Below are 22,331 nucleotides of genomic sequence, written 5' to 3'. Positions count from 1 at the left end.
TGGCCAGAACCCGCAGTATATACCCATTGTAAAATGCTGACGTAAATTTCTATTTTATGGGAAGTTATCCTACGTTTCAGTCTGAAGTATGAGACAGTCCAACCTTAAGACAGGCTGCCATCAGTAATTTGCCAGAGTACCAGCCAGCGACTGTCCAGCTCTTCAACGTGCCTGGCCGGCTGCCAGAGACTGGCGTGGCCTGCACCACTGCTGGCCTTGCATGATGGTGTGTTGGCCACCCGTCCGGCCAGCATGCTTCGGATTGATCGACCACCTATATATCTGGGTGGACAGAGGAGGCAAGAGGGTCGACGACCTTCGCTCGTCCCCAGCAGCGAAGAAAAATTATTTGCCAGAAGATAAGGAAACAATCTCATAAATATCTCGGCTCCACTTTGAGTAAACACAGTGCACCATGTTCACTTGAGTTTCTGCACTTGCTAGAGGGGTAGATGGGTCGTGAGTGTTCCAAGGATTACTGACTTAGTTTAGGACCCAAACTCCACCGCCGTTGCTGCTTATGCCGCTGCTCCTTCCTTGTTTGTCCCTCCTCTCCAAAGCAACGTATCCGTCTGCTTTGTTAATATCATTACTTCTCATTGCTATGCTATGTCTTAAGATCTTAGTCTTGTTTTGATATATCTTATTCATATTCATCTTGGATCAATTATCATCATAAGAGAGGGGCTTTTAGGGTTATCACTGGTGTCAGGGTAAGGTTGTGGACATCGACGTACCCACGTATGGACAAGGAGGACTGGAAGAGACAGTTATGGCTACGGTAGATATCGGAAGATTTATTTCCTCTAGAGGAAGAAGATGGGAGACAACCTTGTTTAGGATGGTAATAATAAAAGAGTCACTTCGGATGGAAATGTTACATTGTCGTTACAGTTTATGAGGCTACCGTGAGGGACGGGTGAATTTTAGCCTGTTGGGAGTGATGCATTTTTATTTAGAGAAATTATGTATTACGTGTACAACAGATGAAGGACAAGTATTACTTAGTGGCTGTGAGTAATGTGCGTAGTTGTGGGGAATATACATTGCATGATATATGTTTGATGTTTTACTGGGGAAAAGTTTGGCACTTAAGAAATGGAGTGAATGTGTAACCACTGCGAGTGTTTAGATGAACGGAGAATGATCAAGTAAGGATTTATTTGGAGGCGAGACCATTAAATACGGTGCAAGTGGGTGAACACATCCAGGAATCAACAGAAACACAAATCAAGTTCATGGAGATGTGCTGAAATACATTATGAAGGTTTAGTGTGGGAAAATCTAAGGCAAGGAGAGATAGAAGAGACTAAAAATTAAGGTCACACCGTTGTAAAGCCATCAAGTCTGTATCAACTATTCTCCTGCTAGGGCATCGTCATTTGTCGATTTGCCAACTGATTAAGAGGACTAAATTATGTACGAAGTTCAGCTGAGCTTCCAATGGTGTAATGCAAACGTATTAAGAATTATGACCTTCATTATAACACTTATCCTGCCGTCTCACACAACGAATATATTGTTCGGAAGGAATGACTGAGTTAGCAGGGACAGTTAAGTAGTATAATTGACTCAGTTTCAGGGTGGAACATAATTAGAGCCCGGTGCTAGTGTCTGGTGGCGTTCATTGTGACACACGTCCTCCCTCATCAATCAAAATAGTTCATTACTGTCCTCGCTGACTTGCCGTGGCCAGCCAGTTCGACCGTAACTGGCCAGTACAACCTCGCTACCTCGACATGGCTAATCTGCAATACTAGGCCTCGATTGGCGTATTCAAACCTTAATCCCAAAGCACGACTGTGTGTATGAGGGTCAGGCAGTCATTTCCAGTGGCCGCATCGTCGTTACTCAAGTGGTCGTTGCGTTGATGGAACGTACCGTTGTGGTCGTGGGTCGTAACGTTGTGGTCAAGTACCACCGTGGTCATGGGTCCTACCGGTAAGCCTTCGTCATGGTGTTAAGTAATGAAGTCGGTTACACAGTTTAAGATCCTTAATGAAGCCAGCTAAGTAGTGTTGTTAACTTCCTTCCTCTAGCTTATTGATGCAACCGAAACTCACGAATGTACATCGTAGCTAACCCACGTAAAGACAGTGAACACCAACTGACTCGAATTATTTGTGTGGTAAAGCAATGTCTTTGCTATCGTGCGGTGGGTGGTTTCCGCTCCCGCCAGATAGATAATCATGCCGAACCAAACTGGATCGATGTTTATGGAACTGAACTCCTGTGTCGGACGAGGCGGCTTCAGCAACCTAGCCCGAGCGACGTAACAGGTGCTTTAACAGTTCATTATCCTGACGTTCACCCATCGTTGGCAGTGATCGCGACTATCAAACTCTCGACCAATAAAAGTAGTTTCTGGATAATGACGCAGTTACTATCACTATGTAAGTCTTTTTTTTTTTTTTTAATATGAAAATACTGCCAGATGTTTAGCTCTTAATGTGATATTCTCATAGGGTAAAATGAATCGCTTTAACGAGAAAAACATACCGCAGTTTTCTGCGAATTTTTATGTGATGACTTACTCAAAAAATACGATGTGAAACAATTATATTAATGAGCACAAAGTCCTACAATGTGCAGGAGGATCATATTATTATTAGTATTATTATTATTATTATTATTATTATATATCCTCGGCACCGTTTTCTCTGGGGCTCTTGCATCTTCAAGGTTGCACTCCACTCCGAAGCATGGAAATAATGGAGCCCTGTGGATCGAGATGGTCCTTAGCGAGACAGGGACTACACCTTACCGTTCTGCTGACGCCGACACAGCATTGCTGAAGGTGACTTCTCGCTTGCGGGTTTTAACCACTTGCAAGCGGAGTCAGGTACAAGCGGAGTCAGGTGGCACTGGGGATCATATAGAGTTAATAGGAAATGAAATACATAGCTGGCGTAGTACAGCGCTTTAATCTCCTTTAGTTAATGAGATGAAATATGGCATAATCGAAATTTTTTTATGGTAAATTGGAAATCAAGACAATTTACCTACACTTTTGTCTGGTTATGAAAAATTAATTTTATTACTATTATTATTATTATTATGATTATTATTTTATTATTATTATTAAGATGAAGAAATTACGTTCTGTAATGTCTGAATGATGGGAACAGAAACACTGTATCATCACTTGCATATCCTAACTTGTTTTAGCACTGCAAGACAACAGACGAAAACCACTGCCGAGGTAATGATGTGACTTTATTTCTCTCAGTAGGAAAAAGATAGGAAAAAAAAGTGCCAAATCTAAAGCATTAGTTACAAAAGTTTATGATTAACTCAGTACGACCTTTGCTTTCCGCTTTTATTATTATTATTTTAGTGCTTCATCATCGAACGGTTCGTTACTTAATTTTGTACTCGATGTTAGTTAATTCTCTCGGTGTTCAGAGACCTTATTTTGTTTGTTTGTTCGCTATATTTTTTTTCAGGTTAGCACGAAGATGTGTATTTGCCATCTGTGTACTTCCTTTACCTAGCCCTAGGGCACTTCCCTCCTAACTTGGCGAAGAACACACACTCTTTCCTCTCCCTTTTTTCATGCTCATATGTTCTCTTCGTTCGTCCGTCTGTCCCTGGTCATATATGATACAACTTGTCACCCAGATTTCTGCGATTAATGCAACTTTGATCACCAGTGCTTTGTGTAATGTGACGAGGCTAACACAGGGCCAAGGGGGCTGTGCAGGTGCAGATACCAGCATTGAGGGTATATGGGCAGCCAGTGGATACCAGTGTTCAATTTTGATACAAAGAAGAAATGAAATCTTAAAACATACACACAGCTATCAAAAAACACTTCCCAGTGAGCCACACCGAGTGGCCAGCAAGATATCCTAGCCCTTTATGTTCAGAGACAATCGCTGAGGTTGCCTTAACGGGCCACACTGATGTGTTCCCTGGGCGACGAGCAGCCGCGCCCCAGCTGCCCCCACTGGACAACGTTGTATCCTCTTTTCATCTCACCTCTCTTCCCTGCCTTCTTACCACTGACTCTGATTTTTACTTTGTAGTTACCCTTTCCCCTAACCATGTCCTCCTCTACACCATCTGCTTCCCTTTGCGGTGTTCATGTTGTGATGCTTTGGCAAGCAGCGGTTGTGTGCCTGGTTTGATTTTTTTTAAATTTATATTTCTAATGCTTACGATAATTGTCGTTAGATATTACTGTGTAATGTTGATGTATCACGAAGAAACTGCTTTACTGAAATTTAATTAGTGTGATTTTTGCCTTATTTTATGTTTGGGATGTTTGGCCGCCACTGAACTATATGTACTCCCTGTCTGTAAACATTTTATGGATTCATTTGCCTCATAGGAGCTGAATTTACAGCGTCTAGTTGTTAATAAAACACAGGCATGTAGCTGTTATTTGGCGTGTGAATATACGACCATTTATGGCAGTTGTGGCTTGGGTTAGCGTCAGCAGCAGGCGGACCCACTTCTGTCCACTCCCCACCCCCACCACACAACACCCCGACATACTATCGGTTCCGGGGCTGGTGATAACGGGCAACAACAATAGCGGGCGTTCTACACCCGGACGGGTATCAACGAACTGCCGCACAAGGCGGGGCTGTAAGGATCTGGTGACAACCAGTGCACGTGTTGGTCTGACGTGGCTCTCTCTCTCTCTCTCTCTCTCTCTCTCTCTCTCTCTCTCTCTCTCTCTCTCTCTCTCTCTCTCGGGGGTGGGGTAGGGGGATCGTGGACTCCGGGGGGCAATAACCTACAGCATCGCAATATTTACTGTTGCTCGCCAGTTATGAGCCAATGTGGTGGTTATCGCCCGCAGTGATGCCTAACCCTGTTTTAAAGCATGTAAGTTATTGCTGTTCAGTCCTTTAATGCATAAGACTAATAATGACCAACAATTTTCTTAACTCTCTTAGGAACTCGTAAAATCTGCTGCACAGATCAGAATACAGGCTAGGGATATTTACAAAAAAAAAAAAGTGGACCTTTCAGCTCAGCTTTGTGTTGGTGACAGTTTGTCGTCACCCGCAGAAGAACGGAGGCAGGTCTAAGGCAGACAGTAGTCTCAGTTTGTGTCAGTCATGAAGTCAAGTTTGGTGGAGTAGCTTGCGGATGAAAGGGCGCCTCCCGTTCCCCACGTCACGTGCGCTCACCCTTCTGCAGGAGACTTGACCGGACGTACTACAGGAAACGATGGTGAAGCTGAATTCAGCTAAGACTTAAGTCTTATCTTACGTAACGGCTGAGGGTCACGTTGTTCACGAAGAGATATCAGGCATTACACCACAGTCTTCTGGAGGCGCCTGGAGGTTTGATTAAATGCTCCTCAGTCCATATCGAGGTGACAAAACCGTGAGAGTGACAGATCTCAGGGTGAAATGTTTCTGCCACGTGTGGAGGATGAATAAGACATAACCTTTAGATGTTCCTGTTTTTTTTCACAATGAACAATGTCGATTAGTGATCTTACTCCCATAGTCTTTGCTAGTGGCCGGTCAGCTTTATTTACTAGACGCCTTTACATCTCTCGCACCAACGTAAACTAATAGTCTGCTCTGGTGTTAAATGAATTTCTTGTTTGCTTATGCACTATATCAGTTTATCTATTTCTACATACACATGGTGTATCTTTGCTGGGAAATAACATGCACCCGAACATCCATAAACAAGTATGCCTGTATACACACACGACACCAGAATTACCTTTTGGTGGAGTAGCGTTTGACCGGACAAAACAGGATTAGGATTGCATTGTGCTCATTATAAAGCTACTGGAACCACCGCCGCCTGGAGTCTGATGGCAAGTGGTAGGGAAATGTTTTCCAGTCATAACCGTCGAGATACACCTCCACTTGACTGTGGAAGGTGAAAATATTACGCGGTAAGCCATACTTGCTTGCTCATGGTATCTCTCGTATCAGCCGTATGTCCCCTAACAGCTGTCCAGCAGCTGCTGTAAGCCCTAAGATTTACACCAGATTCACTGAAATCCGATAAGGTCTTCGAGCATGGCAGGTTCCCAAAGACGCCAGTGCAACACCCTGCTGAGTTCGAAGGTTACACCCGTCGCTATGATAAGGGACCGAGCGGGAGGGAGATGCACAAAAGACAGGGGATGTAGTAACCTGCAGAACAGGCAAGTTTCATTAGCCCATGTTACTGTGGATTGGAGGCTTGAACTCATGCTGTTTAATAGTCTTTTAAATTTTCTTGAAGCGAAACCAGTTGTGATTAAGTCGGGACATGTGTTTATATGCCTAAATGTCCTGTTTGTAGCGGACTGTAAGTACAACGAGTAGTTTGCGACCGTAACTAAGTAGGCTTTTACATGAGAGACGTACCTTCTGATGATGATGGTTCATCGTAAGGATCTTGTCCGCTACGGCCAGGTACGAAACAAACGCTCGGGACGCGAGTCCCACACACACACACACACACACACACACACACGTATTTCTGGCTGGTTATCAGATCCGAAAGGCAACGCATTTGATATTTAATGACCACAGAGAATGCTGGATATTTGCTACGTCCCGCAGCTCGGTATCCGGATTTCAAATTCCTAAATTCTGTTTTTCTTTTTTTTTTTTTTAAGCTGAATTAAGCAAAGCATGAATGTTAGCCGGGAGGAGAATGCATTTTGTGTGCTATTGCTCAACATGTATGTATAATCATACGTACGTTTTATTGCCGCAATAGTTTTATTGACCAGCTATGTGGAGCGATTGTAGTGAAAATGGACTGAAATTCATCTACATAATAAGAATTATCTTTAAATCATGAGTGCAGGAAGGAATGGCCACCTGTAGTGACGAGTTGGAGGTTATGATATGAAAATGTGTGTGATACGGTCAGAGTTACAAGATTTAACGACCAGGACCTTCGGAGAAAGGGACAAAAAAGTAGGCTCTTAAAGGTCTCGCGACGATTCAGTTCGATTAGACCTCTAGCCTAGAGTCGAGGGGGGAACCATACCGTACCATAGATCGCCAACAACGCACAAAGTTAACGTACGTGAGAGTTCACAGATGATATTCATTAATCGATGTGTTTACAGGATTCATCCCTCATAGAAGTGTACGCAGACGTGCAAAATGACCCAAATAGTAGTAGGGTAATCGAAATGGGAGGTCGTAAGAGTGTATGAGAGCGAGGCTACGCTCATGGCGATTTTCGGCGGGGTTAGTAAACATCTGAGGTTATGTTTTGCGACTCCCTGAACACTATTGCAGGCGAGACACGTAGGCCTGGTGGACGCTTGATGGCAAGCGAGTAAGGGTGATGTTCACCGGGGGGAGGGAGTTGTGAAGCCTAGCATTCTACAACAAAACCAACAGTGGTGGTGGCGTCCCAGTTCGGGATAACTCATCGTAAAAGATTGACGTTATAGGACAGTGTATTGTGTGAAAGTTCCTGGCTTTTACGAGGGTGAAAATATGACTTGTGGTATAAGCCTCACGTGTTGGAGGAGGGTGCTGTTATGGCTGGCATGCGTACGTCTTGGGTAAGAGAGATGAATCTCTTAAGAGTTGGAAAAAGAAAGGTATTTGATCGTAGCCTTCCGAGTTTGGGATCACCTGAAACATACGTTTTTCTCCTAGGCTAATTTAGGGTAAACCAGATTTCGTTATAGGTTAGGCCAGGGTACGAAACTAGCCTGATCAAACTTAATCTAACGTAGCCTAGCCTAGGAAACTTTGGAGGGGAGGGTGTGGGAGGAATCCAAAGTAGTCCGTTTGACATAGCCTATTTTTCCAGATATCTGTCCATGCATTCATTTGTGTGTCCGACACTCTGTTTTTGAGTTATCGTCTATCGGTGAGTCGACATACACGTGCAATCTTTTGTTAACGTAACTGTTCCTATGACAGTGTGTCAGTGTGTTTTTTTTTTCTGTCAGTTATATAATTCGATTGTACTTGACTCTTCTTGTCTGCATTTCGTGCGTTCAGCTGCTCCTATGTTTTCACGTGTTCGTCTGCATGTCTCTCCGTATACGTGGCCATGCCCCAAACTTCGGGACTGTGAACCAGGAACTGTACTGAAGATCTTAATAATCCTTACAAAGGATAAACTTTCTTGGTTCTCTTTTGATGAATTAAGAAAAAAAAAAAACTGGTTTTACGTGAAATATACTGTTCTTTGTGTCCAAAAGCGAAGCATACATAAAAACACAAGACTCATACGCACGTCAAACACATGTAAATACACACATAAGATGTTTTACCAAACTGGTGCTGGGGTTAGACATGTTACGATCAGAAAATCGGCACAAATTGGTACACCAGGTATGGGGGCCCGGTACAGTGAATTTTGAACAGTGCGCAAGTTGCCTCTTGTCTGGCTGGTATTTGTCCAAGAGGACACAAAGTAATCTTGTGACTCCTTTCACATACACCTACCGTGTGTCCCACATATCCAGGCAACTTGGACATAACACCTGTATAAAAGCATGGAGAAATACACGAGCTCTTTTTCCCCACCTCACCCTCTCTGCTAACTCTCACCTACCTCCTGAGACTTGACCCTCTCCTCTAATTAGAAGTTCGTTTCCCCCAATAAAGCAATTAAGTGTTTCTCACAGTTTATTTTTTTATCGTAGAATTTTAAACTGCAGCTGCGTGGTTATTAGAGGGAGAGAGAGAGAGAGAGAGAGAGAGAGAGAGAGAGAGAGAGAGAGAGAGAGAGAGATGTATGCTCGATTAACCACGTGTCTTTAAAAGTAAACAAAAATCCATGCCTTTACCAATGAGAAACATTTCATCACCTCACAACCAATTTACAGTTTAATACAAGTGTGAGGGTTTAGCTTTTCAAACAAAAAGTATGAAGGCCTGCACTGTGGCTGAGAGATTGACTTGAGGAGGCAGAAGTGATATTGTGACTGTGATTGTGTCAGCGTCGCGTCGCCTCGCCGCAGTGTATCGAGACAGACTTCCCCAGAACTTTTAAAGGGGAAGTAAATGTTTATAGTTGTGTTAATGGAGTGATAGTTTTCATGCATGGTGTTTTTGACAAGAAAATAGTGAAGTTGGAGAAAAATGTAGCTTAGACATTGGAGCTTATTGATACAGTGGTGAAATTGATGAGAACTGCTATTGACGTTTGTGTGAATAAATTGTACATTTCCTTTTCCATAGCCAGAGGTTGAACCATTATGTGACATTCATTTTTTTCATTCATTTCAAGCTAAAAGTTTGTTTTATAAATTGTTTCTTACATTTTTCATATGTATATATATGTATGTGTGTGTGTGTGTGTGTGTGTATGTGCGTATGTATGTGTATGTGTGTGTGTGTGTATATGTATATATATATGTATATTATCCCTGGGGATAGGGGTGAAAGAATACTTCCCACGTATTCCTCGCGTGTCGTAGAAAGCGACTAGAGGGGACGGGAGCGGGGGGCCGGAAATCCTCCCCTCCTTGTATTAACTTTCTAAAATGGGAAACAGAAGAAGGAGTCACGCGGGGAGTGATCATCCTCCTCGAAGGCTCAGAGTGGGATGCCTAAATGTGTGTGGATGTAACCAAGATGTGAAAAAAGGAGAGATAGGTAGTATGTTTGAGGAAAGGAACCTGGATGTTTTGGCTCTGAGTGAAACGAAGCTCAAGGGTAAAGGGGAAGAGTGGTTTGGAAATGTCTGGGGAGTGAAGTCAGGGGTTAGTGAGAGGACAAGAGCAAGGGAAGGAGTAGCAATACTCCTGAAACAGGAGTTGTGGGAGTATGTGATAGAATGCAAGAAAGTAAATTCTCGATTAATATGGGTAAAACTGAAAGTTGATGGAGAGAGGTGGGTGATTATTGGTGCATATGCACCTGGGCATGAGAAGAAAGATCATGAGAGGCAAGTGTTTTGGGAGCAGCTAAATGAGTGTGTTAGCGGTTTTGATGCACGAGACCGGGTTATAGTGATGGGTGATTTGAATGCAAAGGTGAGTAATGTGGCAGTTGAGGGAATAATTGGTATGCATGGGGTGTTCAGTGTTGTAAATGGAAATGGTGAAGAGCTTGTAGATTTATGTGCTGAAAAAGGACTGATGATTGGGAATACCTGGTTTAAAAAGCGAGATATACATAAGTATACTTATGTAAGTAGGAGAGATGGCCAGAGAGCGTTATTGGATTACGTGTTAATTGACAGGCGCGCGAAAGAGAGACTTTTGGATGTTAATGTGCTGAGAGGTGCAACTGGAGGGATGTCTGATCATTATCTTGTGGAGGCTAAGGTGAAGATTAGTATGGGTTTTCAGAAAAGAGGAGTGAATGTTGGGGTGAAGAAGGTGGTGAGAGTAAGTGAGCTTGGGAAGGAGACCTGTGTGGGGAAGTACCAGGAGAGACTGTGTACAGAATGGAAAAAGGTGAGAACAATGGAAGTAAGGGGAGTGGGGGAGGAATGGGATGTATTTAGGGAATCAGTGATGGATTGCGCAAAAGATGCTTGTGGCATGAGAAGAGTGGGAGGTGGGCTGTTTAGAAAGGGTAGTGAGTGGTGGGATGAAGAAGTAAGAGTATTAGTGAAAGAGAAGAGAGAGGCATTTGGACGATTTTTGCAGGGAAAAAATGCAATTGAGTGGGAGAAGTATAAAAGAAAGAGACAGGAGGTCAAGAGAAAGGTGCAAGAGGTGAAAAAAAGGGCAAATGAGAGTTGGGGTGAGAGACTATCAGTAAATTTTAGGGAGAATAAAAAGATGTTCTGGAAGGAGGTAAATAGGGTGCGTAAGACAAGGGAGCAAATGGGAACTTCAGTGAAGGGCGCAAATGGGGAGGTGATAACAAGTAGCGGTGATGTGAGAAGGAGATGGAATGAGTATTTTGAAGGTTTGTTGAATGTGTCTGATGACAGAGTGGCAGATATAGGGTGTTTTGGTCGAGGTGGTGTGCAAAGTGAGAGGGTTAGGGAAAATGATTTGGTAAACAGAGAAGAGGTAGTAAAAGCTTTGCGGAAGATGAAAGCCGGCAAGGCAGCAGGTTTGGATGGTATTGCAGTGGAATGTATTAAAAAAGGGGGTGACTGTATTGTTGACTGGTTGGTAAGGTTATTTAATGTATGTATGACTCATGGTGAGGTGCCTGAGGATTGGCGGAATGCGTGCATAGTGCCATTGTACAAAGGCAAAGGGGATAAGAGTGAGTGCTCAAATTACAGAGGTATAAGTTTGTTGAGTATTCCTGGTAAATTATATGGGAGGGTATTGATCGAGAGGGTGAAGGCATGTACAGAGCATCAGATTGGGGAAGAGCAGTGCGGTTTCAGAAGTGGTAGAGGATGTGTGGATCAGGTGTTTGCTTTGAAGAATGTATGTGAGAAATACTTAGAAAAGCAAATGGATTTGTATGTAGCATTTATGGATCTGGAGAAGGCATATGATAGAGTTGATAGAGATGCTCTGTGGAAGGTATTAAGAATATATGGTGTGGGAGGCAAGTTGTTAGAAGCAGTGAAAAGTTTTTATCGAGGATGTAAGGCATGTGTACGTGTAGGAAGAGAGGAAAGTGATTGGTTCTCAGTGAATGTAGGTTTGCGGCAGGGGTGTGTGATGTCTCCATGGTTGTTTAATTTGTTTATGGATGGGGTTGTAAGGGAGGTAAATGCAAGAGTCCTGGAAAGAGGGGCAAGTATGAAGTCTGTTGGGGATGAGAGAGCTTGGGAAGTGAGTCAGTTGTTGTTCGCTGATGATACAGCGCTGGTGGCTGATTCATGTGAGAAACTGCAGAAGTTGGTGACTGAGTTTGGTAAAGTGTGTGGAAGAAGAAAGTTGAGAGTAAATGTGAATAAGAGCAAGGTTATTAGGTACAGTAGGGGTGAGGGTCAAGTCAATTGGGAGGTGAGTTTGAATGGAGAAAAACTGGAGGAAGTGAAGTGTTTTAGATATCTGGGAGTGGATCTGTCAGCGGATGGAACCATGGAAGCGGAAGTGGATCATAGGGTGGGGGAGGGGGCGAAAATTTTGGGAGCCTTGAAAAATGTGTGGAAGTCGAGAACATTATCTCGGAAAGCGAAAATGGGTATGTTTGAGGGAATAGTGGTTCCAACAATGTTGTATGGTTGCGAGGCGTGGGCTATGGATAGAGATGTGCGCAGGAGGATGGATGTGCTGGAAATGAGATGTTTGAGGACAATGTGTGGTGTGAGGTGGTTTGATCGAGTAAGTAACGTAAGGGTAAGAGAGATGTGTGGAAATAAAAAGATCGTGGTTGAGAGAGCAGAAGAGGGTGTTTTGAAATGGTTTGGGCACATGGAGAGAATGAGTGAGGAGAGATTGACCAAGAGGATATATGTGTCGGAGGTGGAGGGAACGAGGAGAAGAGGGAGACCAAATTGGAGGTGGAAAGATGGAGTGAAAAAGATTTTGTGTGATCGGGGCCTGAACATGCAGGAGGGTGAAAGGAGGGCAAGGAATAGAGTGAATTGGAGTCATGTGGTATACAGGGGTTGACGTGCTGTCAGTGGATTGAATCAAGGCATGTGAAGCGTCTGGGGTAAACCATGGAAAGCTGTGTAGGTATGTATATTTGCGTGTGTGGACGTGTGTATGTACATGTGTATGGGGGGGGGGGGGGGGTTGGGCCATTTCTTTCGTCTGTTTCCTTGCGCTACCTCGCAAACGCGGGAGACAGCGACAAAGTATAAAAAAAAAAAAAAAAAAAAAAAAAAAAAAATATATATATATATATATATATATATATATATATATATATATATATATATATATATACCTGAGAAGGAATATGTCTGGCTTAAAAAAGAAAAGGGAAACTGGTCATAAAAATCGTCCTATGTAGCGTTTGGAAAGCGACGGCTCGTGGTAAGGAGCAGCAGCAGCAGCCGCTGTTGTCGCTTCCCTGTATCTACCTGAGCGGTAGGGCCAGGACATCATGTGCGATGATGCCGGTGCCTGGGCGACACAACACTAGTCAGAGGGCCGGCAGGTGGGGCTCCCCTTGTGTTAATGTGTGGTGACTTACAACCCTGCTCCACACCGGCCGCCATCACCAACAGCTCCCTCGGTCCCATCACCCCACCCCGGCCTTGCTCATTACCCACCATTACCGGCCTCCTTCTTCCTGCCTGGTTCATTATGTCCTCCAATTATTGTCCTCTTTAGTTAAGGGGAGGGAGCACTGTCCCTAATCTCCTCCCACTTCAGTTGTCCTTTTTCTATTTTCCATCCTCACTAATCCTTGCCTAGTTCCTTCCTCTCCACCTGGCCCTGAACTCCCTCCACACTCTCCCTGTCTCTCCTCTCCTCGCCCTTTTGGCCCTGTCTCACCCTTGGCGTCTCCCTCTGCAGACGTTTCTAATCCGACTTTACCTCGGGCACCCCAACCTCACCCCTTCCATCCTACTTCCCCTTCCCCATTACCCCCCCCCCCTTCCCCACCCCTAGCCTATCCTGCAGTCGACGTCCACCACCCTCCCCCCTCCCCTTCCCCCACTCATCAGCTTCACTTATTATTATTATTATTTTTTTTTTTTGTGTGTGTACCCTTCCCGCCGTCACACGCCGCCTCCCCCGCCCCTCCTCGTCCATCATGCCTCCCAAACCAACAGAAAAGTTTACACCATTCCGTCGTTGTGGCTTTGGTTCATTTATAATATTTAACGGCTTCCAGTATCATCCCGTCCTATGTCCCAAGATCCCGAGCTGTAATTAAAAACTCATTATAACGCATACTAGTTTACACACACACACACACACACACACACACACACACACAGGAATCACGTATAGTAATCACACACCCGTATCTTAAATCAGTTTCTTTCGTAAGGCAAACCGTAACTTCGCCACGACCTACGATGAGATACTGTCATGAGAAATCATGGCAGTGTCGGCACAGGACCAGTCGTATCACACAAGGCTGTCACAACACGCTAACCCCAGCACCATCACGGTACAGGTCTACCACGCTGACAGAACGAGAGGTCCGTGCCATCAGAACGCCGCCTCCACGTTAACAGAGCCAGAGGCACCATCCTAACACAGCTACCACGCTAACAGAGCCAGAGACGCCATCCGAACAAAGCTGGCACACCAACAGCGCAGAGGAGCAATTATAACAGCGACCAGGCCAACAGAGCCAGAGGCGACTTTATAACATAGCTATCACGGAAACAGAGCCAGGGCGCAGTTATAACAAAGCTCCATGGTAAATGGATCACACTAGCCATTATAACATAGACATAAAATACAGGACAACCATAGCATTAAGCTCGCAAAGTAACACAGCTAAAGTGATTATCAACCTAGCCATAAACACGACCAAAACACAGTAGACTAAGCCCTCAGTAATTAACAGTAAGCATATTAACTGGAACTGACGATCCAGTGTGTGTGGTGGATCAGGCGAGGAAGATGAGATCGGTCCAGTGTGCATGGTGGATGGTGAGGAAGATGAGATCGGTCCAGTGTGTAGTGGTGGATGGTGAGGAAGATGAGATCGGTCCAGTGTGTGTGGTGGATGGTGAGGAAGATGAGATCGGTCCAGTGTGCGTGGTGGATGGTGAGGAAGATGAGATCGGTCCAGTGTTTAGTGGTGGATGGTGAGGAAGATGAGATCGGTCCAGTGTGCGTGGTGGATGGTGAGGAAGATGAGATCGGTCCAGTGTTTAGTGGTGGATGGTGAGGAAGATGAGATCGGTCCAGTGTGTGTGGTGGATGGTGAGGAAGATGAGATCGGTCCAGTGTGCGTGGTGGATGGTGAGGAAGATGAGATCGGTCCAGTGTGTAGTGGTGGATGGTGAGGAAGATGAGATCGGTCCAGTGTGTGTGGCGGATGGTGAGGAAGATGAGATCGGTCCCATAAGTGGCGTATGGTGAAAAATAATTGTTAAAGTGAGACGCATCAAGTGGGGAAACAAAAGAGTAATGTGTATTACGAAACTGTTAGCGGGACAGTCCAAGAAACCTAAGCACGTAATGTTAAGGAGTGTAATAATGTGGCACAGTGAGGTCAACTGTTTTCGTCACTTAATATCATACAGGTACAGGTGAGGTCAGATGAGGCCATATGAGATTAGATAAAGGCCGGTGAGGGTTAAGTGACGTCGAGATATAGCAAGGCCAGACGAATTTAGAAGAGGCGAAATTAAGCAGTTTTTCTCCCTCCGTGCAGGTGGCGAGTATGGCAGGACACAGCTGGGCGGACGGTGAGTGGGATCCTGGCGAGTGTGAGTGTGGAGGGTCGCCTCCCCCTACCTTCACGCTGCCTCCTCCTCCTCCTCCACCAACACCAACACCTCCCGACGCTGCTCCTCGGCACCACTGTCAGGGCCCCGCCTTCACTTGCCCCAGCCTCCTGGGGGCCCGCGAGGACCAGCGCTCCCCCAGCGTCAGGGCCCCCCTGGCCGTGGTCATCGTCTCGGCCGCCACGCTCCTCGTCTTGGTCATCGTCGCCGCCATCATCGTCTGCAGGTCAGTAGCACACGTTACACCGGGCACTAGGTGACGTAGGTAGTGGGTCCGGACAGTGACACAACCCCGGGTACTAGGGGGACCTCAGGTAGTAGGACGTCTCTAGGTAATGGTACGACATCAGGGAATAGGTTGAGCCTAGGTCGTGGGGCTACCCAAGATCATGTGATGGACCGACTTCAGTTAATGGCATAACCTTGGTCATCTACTGGCATAGGGACGGCCCTGCGTACTGGGATGACCCCGCCAGCACGATGAAACAGGGTCAAGAGACGACCCAGGGCAGTAATATAACTAGTAATGTGACGACCCCGGGGCGGTAGGAGGAACACCAACTAATCCCTTTCCTTCCCGGATCAATCGCACAATGTTTGTTCCAGCAGGGTGCGGGGTCGCGGACGGTCGCCCAAGGGCTGCACGGAGCTGAGCGGGGCCATCATATACGACGACCTGCCCTCCGCCCCCACCATCGTGCCCGCCCGCACACGCCCACGCTTCAAGCCCGTGCCCGTGGACGGCGGTGAGATGATGGGCATGACTATGGGCGGTCGCTTGTACACCGCCCATCCCCGTAGCAACCCTCCGTCAGAACATCTGTACCAGAGCATCTCCTCAGGTGGGTCTTGCAGTACTGCCAGGTCGCGAAGTGCAGCGTCCATGTGTAGCCCGATGACTTCGTATATGGCTGGGTACAGTCTACAAGCCATATTGTCATGTTTTGTTACAGCAGGTCATACAAACATGTCTAGTTAGGGTACATGTACTCGTTACCTTAGCAAACGTCTGTATATAAGAAATGATAGATATTTTAAAGCTTAGTAAGTATAATGTTGGTATATAACTATGTCAAGGAACAGCAGTTCACTGTAGTCTTAATAATCCAACTACACCACTGTACAGCTCAGCCCACGTATGACCCGGTGCATCTTCGTCATTGCAGGGAGCGAGACGTGCAGCTACAGTACCAGTGAAGCGGCGGGCCAGGAGGGTCGGGCCCTCCTTCGACCATCACATCCTCGGAGCGTGAGGACGGCCGCCCCGGCAGACACCGACAGCGAGGAGGAGTCCCTGGCGCCCATAGGAGTGCTTGGGCAGGCCAGCGACAACGACACCCCGAGCGTGTCCCCGGCCCACTCCCGCTACTACTGCGCCAGCGCCCCGCCCTGCACCTCCTCCCCGGGCTCAGGCTCGGACTACGAGAGCGTCTACTACGTGGGCGGGACGCGACGGGGTCGTCCCCTAACCCCCCAGCAGCGCGGCCTGCCGCTCCTCCCCTCCCGCACCGACAGATTCAGAATCTACTTCTCGGAGGGTCGTGGGCAGCGTCGAACCCCTAGACGACGGGGCACCGACAGACGACAACCCCACCACCACAGGATACAGAAGAACTCGTCAGAGGCAGAACCGCTGTACGAGAACCTTACTTAGGGCACCGTTCGTGGAGATGAACCCACCGAAGAGGGAATCCACCTTTATTCATTCCAACAGATACTCATTTAGGACATCAGTCTTGCGGAGGAACTTACTGGGGTTAGATTTGCTGTAAAAGGCCCTCACTTCGAGCACACCTGTTTTAGAGGAACCCACCGGAGGGAGAACCACCTTGAAAGAAAATCTCACACTGTAGTAGTCTTGTAGACGCGGACGAGGACATTGTAGCCTCTGTAGAGTACTTTTTTACGTCCCTCGAAGTGGCAACATATATGTATCCAGGACTACGTGAACACTTGGGTACACAAGAACATCTCTCATCGCTAATACGTGATAACAGGACCAGCCGAATCCCCAGTTCAGGTCAAGTGTGTCGCGTGTGCGTGATGCTCAGGACCGTGTGATCTCGGGTGCCCTCCCTCTAAACAGACTCGTTGGGGAATATGTCGTGACAGTGTTGGCAGAGGCGAACTAAGTGACCCTGTGAACTAACAGTAATACTGGGACATAGCCAGTGATGTGAAAGTACTGCATACACGCTTAGGAGCTTATGGAAATGGACGAACAGCTGGATGATGGAACTTTTTAGTACAGCAGAGGGAGGCTAAAGTTTACAGTGCATCGTAACGTGTGATGGAAAAGCTTATTCTGTGATGTGTCCTGGAAATTCGAAGGCTCTGAAATGACGCCTGAAAATCGGTCGCGGAATTATGCATACTTTTGTTGCCAAGCGAGTGTTTGTGTCGTTTTATTAAAACGTTGTTCGTCTATAACACTGGGAAGGTCTCAAATTATCTGATATCGCATGAAATAAAAATCCAGCTTTAAAACCTTTTGTTGATATCTACAACATGCAAAGTCTTCAAGAAGTTTATTGTTTCTTTCGGCGTTTAGAAGTGTGAGCGTCTTCTGAAACCGTAAATAGCAAGACTGACAAATAAGATCAAGCTCTTTATCGTTCATGAGTGACGTAACTGTGACGTGACTCGTACGTCATCTGGTCCCCATGCCAGTATGGATGGCTTCTACAGCTCACGGTCCCGCTGAACCTCAGGAAGTGCACGTGTTCGGTACCAGCCATGTAATTGGTGCTGTGTATTTCGTGGATGTCATGGTTAAACCTGGAAGTCTGCCGAGTGCAAAGAGATTCCGAGGGAACAGGAAGAATGCTCTTGAAAATCAATGACGCTCCAGGGTTCCCAGTCATTGTGTAAAAGACTCGGCGAGTTCCTTCAAAGTCCCAGGAAGTGTAGGAGGTCTGAGGAGAATATGAGAGACTCTTGAAGTTTATGAGACACCCTGAGTTTTTTTTAAGACAATCGAGGAATTCATACGACAATCAAGGAATCCAACAGACTCTCAGACGGTTTGGAAGAAGTCTAGGAGAAGGGGGAGGACTGAGGAGTGAGGCAGACTTGTGGAGACGTAGCGAGATGTTATCCCGACCCCAGATGTCTGCAAGACGGCCAGGTAAGAAGGAAAGCGCCAAGTCCGGCGTGGATGCAGGCAGGGGTTTATCTCAACCCTGATGGTTGTAAGAGGATAAGGGAGCAGCGGCAGACGGAGAAGGGTGAAAGGCAGCCACCAAACGCTCTTCACGATCAGACGGCAGAAGACGTTGTCATCTGAGGAGCACATACGTGTCCATGAGGTCCGAGCAACCACACACACTTAAGTCTTCAGCATCATCACTCACGTGCTGGCTCTCCAACACACACACACACACACACACACACACACACACACACACACACTTTCACCTAGAATTAACACCCAGTTCTGTTCAGTTATTCATACACATGCAAGAGTTTTCAGTTTCAGATTTCTGTATGATTTAACATAATGAATAAAATCGTTCATAAAAGAAATTTCCATACATTTTGTTACGCAAGTGGTCCCCTTTCTCGGACATGCGTACACGCACTTTGCACCCACAAAAACGGTAGGAGATATCCACGTATGACGTACCTCGCGGTACAAGTGGCCTAACATTACTCACACCGGCAGTCCTGTCACACACACACACACACTCACACAGAGAGTCGTCGACCAAATATGTGTGCGCAGCGCAACGCTAAGTCCCACACGATCATACTTGGTAATCCACAGCAACATACCGCAGTGCAACCTCTCCCAAAACACTTGAACAACAGCTGTTTAGTTCATGTATTCTCGGCCACATTTATTCGTCTCGGCGCATCTCTGCCGTGGTGTCAACGGTGCGGGAAAAAAATAGAATTGATTCATTTCTTTTTGGAACGCAAGTGTTGTATGTGTGTGTGTGTGTGTGTGTGTGTGTGTGTGTGGTCAAGTCACACCGTATGAGTTGTAGAAATCTATATCTGAGTTACTGTTCTTTACATATCAATGTTTAACAACATCGTGAGCCTCTGTAGAGCCTAATAATGCCATTCTCTCTATTTAAAGAGTAAGAGAGTAATCGTTATTTTCATGTTTGCGCACACCAGCCCACCTCTTCATCAGTAGTAAGTGGCGGAAGCTTGAACCCTTGAATATAACGTGTGTGTGATGTGAACTTAGGCCATGACACTGTGTTAGGGGTTTCGATCCTTTCTTGGGTCGAACGGCTTTTCTTTTTTTCTTTACTGTTAATAGAAGTTGTAGAGTTTTTTCTTTTTCAATTTTTCAACCAATGTATCATATATTCCATCCTAACAACATAGCATAGATTTTATTTGATTTTTACGAACATTTACAACTGTACAGTGTCTTTCTCGATGTAAAAGTGGCTATAACACTTGAAAACTGTCCTGCCGAGTTAGAATAAATTAATAGATGAATAACTTGGACCCTCTTGTTAGAAATATTACATATTTTGTGTTGAGGCTTGCCTTGAATACCAGCCAGTGTGGGTTAAAAGTTCCTTAAGGGTCGAACTACCGCGTGCATTTTTCTTTCAAAACACGCCTTTCGCTGGGTCGTACCTACGTCGAGGCTGGGGAGGTCAGACCTACCCTTTATGATGAGAGGTACGACTTAAGTTACGAAAGTGAGGGACTATCAAATGCTGGCAGTATTTGAAGGCAGCCTCTTAAAGGGAGATTCTAACCAGTGTTAAGTAATATCGAACTCCCTGGACCCTTAAGTTCAACTCGTCATGTTTAGCAAAGTCGTTGACATGTAGTTCCATTTTCTTTTCTTTTTCTTCCCCCCCACAAACTTTCACTACATTATTCACTCGCCACGTTTCGACGCTCGCCAATGATCCCTTGTTGTCTTTTCAAAAGTTACCATTCACCAAAGCATAAGTGTGTTTTCGTTTGCATCCTGTGTTCTTCCACAGCAATCAAATATACCATTTTCTTTTCAGGTTTCATAATTACCCATGCATCTCATTTTCTTTGACTCACGTCCCATTTTCTTTATTGATGGAGACATTACTTCCTTTATCAGGTGTTCGTTTCCATTGTCTTGTTCCTTTTTTTTAGAAAAATCACGAAACCATTTTTTCCCCCCACCAACACCCCATTTTCATTATTTTTATAAGAATGAACCTTTGTTGTTACACTAACTAGTCACCCTAATGACTCGTGTACGTTTTCTTTTATAAAAAAAAAAGGTGTTTTATTATTTTGAAATACTGAAGCGGTGAGTGTGCTCATGTGATATATATGGATATGTTTTATATAAAGCTATTACTCAGACATTGCCTCTTTTTCTCCTTTAACCTTTACCATATATAAGAGTGTCGTTTTCTACTCCATAGACTTTACAGGGAGAACTGTATTATAGACTGTATTAAATGGTACCCACAGGAGAGAGTAAAGTGTTTGTATGTTTGGTGTTCATCTGCACGTCAGTTCGACCACCTATCCACACATGGCTTGAGGTTTGAGTAACAAAGTTAAGTTCCTGGGATGTCTGACAATGAAGTACTTGGCGAGACTCGATGCTTGGACAAAGCAACTGGAAGTGTGAGAATTGGCATACAAGACAAGAAGTGAGAGAGAGAGAGAGAGAGAGAGAGAGAGAGAGAGAGAGAGAGAGAGAGAGAGAGAGAGAGAGACTGTGTTTAGTTAGCTGTGGGACTCCTGTGGCCTTTCTCCTTCAGACACTGATAAAGTGGAGTGGCTCGGTCTTCGGGCAGAGTAACCGTGTGAGATATTGCCTCTATTGTGTGTCAAACTGGGAGGTAAGAAAGAAGACGGAGTGCCGACCACAAATATGGCAACATCAGGACCTGTTGCTGCTGCTGCTTTGGCGGAGGAAAAAAAAAGGGCGAGGGTCGAGACTTTTAAGATGTCACTGAAGAAAGAGGCGGTGTATACGTCATATTCGGTTAATGTTAATGGAGCATGAACCAGATTCCTTACTGGATATGTTTGGGTCAGGTGTGATGGACGAGCCACTCGCCTGATTATACAAGTGGACACTGCTACCAATAACTCACGTCTCGCCACTTTTAAACTGTTGTATACTGTTAACTCGCGGTTTTGCAAGACCATGTGAAGTTTCTCATACAACAAACTTCGTTGAAGTCAAAATGTTGCTCCACTTTCCACCCCTCTGGAATAAATCGATTTCAGTGCTGGAAATGTTTGCCAGTGGTCGCATCTTTTACGTTGCCATGTCGCATGTTCGTAAACAGCGACGGATTTTCCTTCGTGGTTACGCGGACCATCAGTCGTTTACCATGACCCAGATACGACCTCACCCAGACAGTAGTACAGTTCAATCACTCTGGTGGATGTGTGTGCTCAGGGCCGCTGTCATCGGTAATGTCCGACGAGACTTCGCGGCTATCATCATGAACAGCATGCGGGACCCACACACGTCTGACTTGCAGAGCTGAGCAGCTGGCAGCCAGTGACAAGTGGGTTCCGTGGTCATCATAGCAGGGCCATGTGTGTTGTTATTCCAACAGTCGCGTTGTTGGTGTTTCGATTCGTTTCCTTCCCTCCACAGTGTCAAGTTCGAGTTCTTTCAATCTTTCCTAAGATGTCTGTGAATCCTTTCCAGTCTGTGTCTTTTAAGCTTGCTCGCATGGTGGCCCATTAGAATTCCAAAGGGGTATTCAACTTTGCCTCCAACGTACCCACGGAGCATTTCCATCACCGGCCTTCTGTCTCTCGTTCAAGTTCTCACTATCCCTCCGCTCGTCTCTTAGCTGGTCGGTGCTATTTTCGAACAAGGTCCCCAGACTTCCAGCTGCTCAATGACGGTCGCTCCCAAGTGTCCAACTCTTGCCTGCATCGGTCGCGTTCTGTCCTACTGGCCTCATATATGATGCCCGATGTGTCGTTGGGTCTTTACAGTACATGACAAAGCTGTTCAGATTTTTTAAACTCAAGTACATTGCGTTCTTCTCTGCACATTTATTTATAATATTTTAGGTCTAATTACAGTATCTACTGGTCTGGTCTGGGCTTATCACTTTCTTGCTCTGTTGTCGTCTGCAAAACACAGCACTACATTTTCTTTTGTCTCTGGTCAAATAACCACAGATAGCTAGACGTGCACTACCACA

General features: G+C 45.6%; 1 protein-coding gene across 2 annotated transcripts in view; it reads left to right on the top strand.

Moving 5' to 3' along the window:
• Nucleotides 1–20,508, top strand: part of LOC139765964 (uncharacterized) — a 25,513-nt gene extending 5,005 nt beyond the window's left edge. Inside the window, exons 2-4 of one of the 2 annotated variants that reach the window (XM_071693985.1) lie at nt 15,114–15,412; nt 15,793–16,028; nt 16,353–20,508. In XM_071693985.1, the coding sequence (XP_071550086.1) occupies nt 15,114–15,412; nt 15,793–16,028; nt 16,353–16,840 (1,023 nt within the window). In that variant the 3' untranslated portion in view covers nt 16,841–20,508. The remainder of the gene's footprint in view (nt 1–15,113; nt 15,413–15,792; nt 16,029–16,352) is intronic. The other variant, XM_071693986.1, reaches the window with a different exon arrangement.
• Nucleotides 20,509–22,331: the final 1,823 nt, after the last annotated feature.

Source organism: Panulirus ornatus, chromosome 56 (genome assembly GCF_036320965.1).
Source record: "Panulirus ornatus isolate Po-2019 chromosome 56, ASM3632096v1, whole genome shotgun sequence".
NCBI classification, from domain to species: domain Eukaryota; kingdom Metazoa; phylum Arthropoda; class Malacostraca; order Decapoda; family Palinuridae; genus Panulirus; species Panulirus ornatus.
This window is presented reverse-complemented; position numbering and strand designations above follow the sequence as displayed.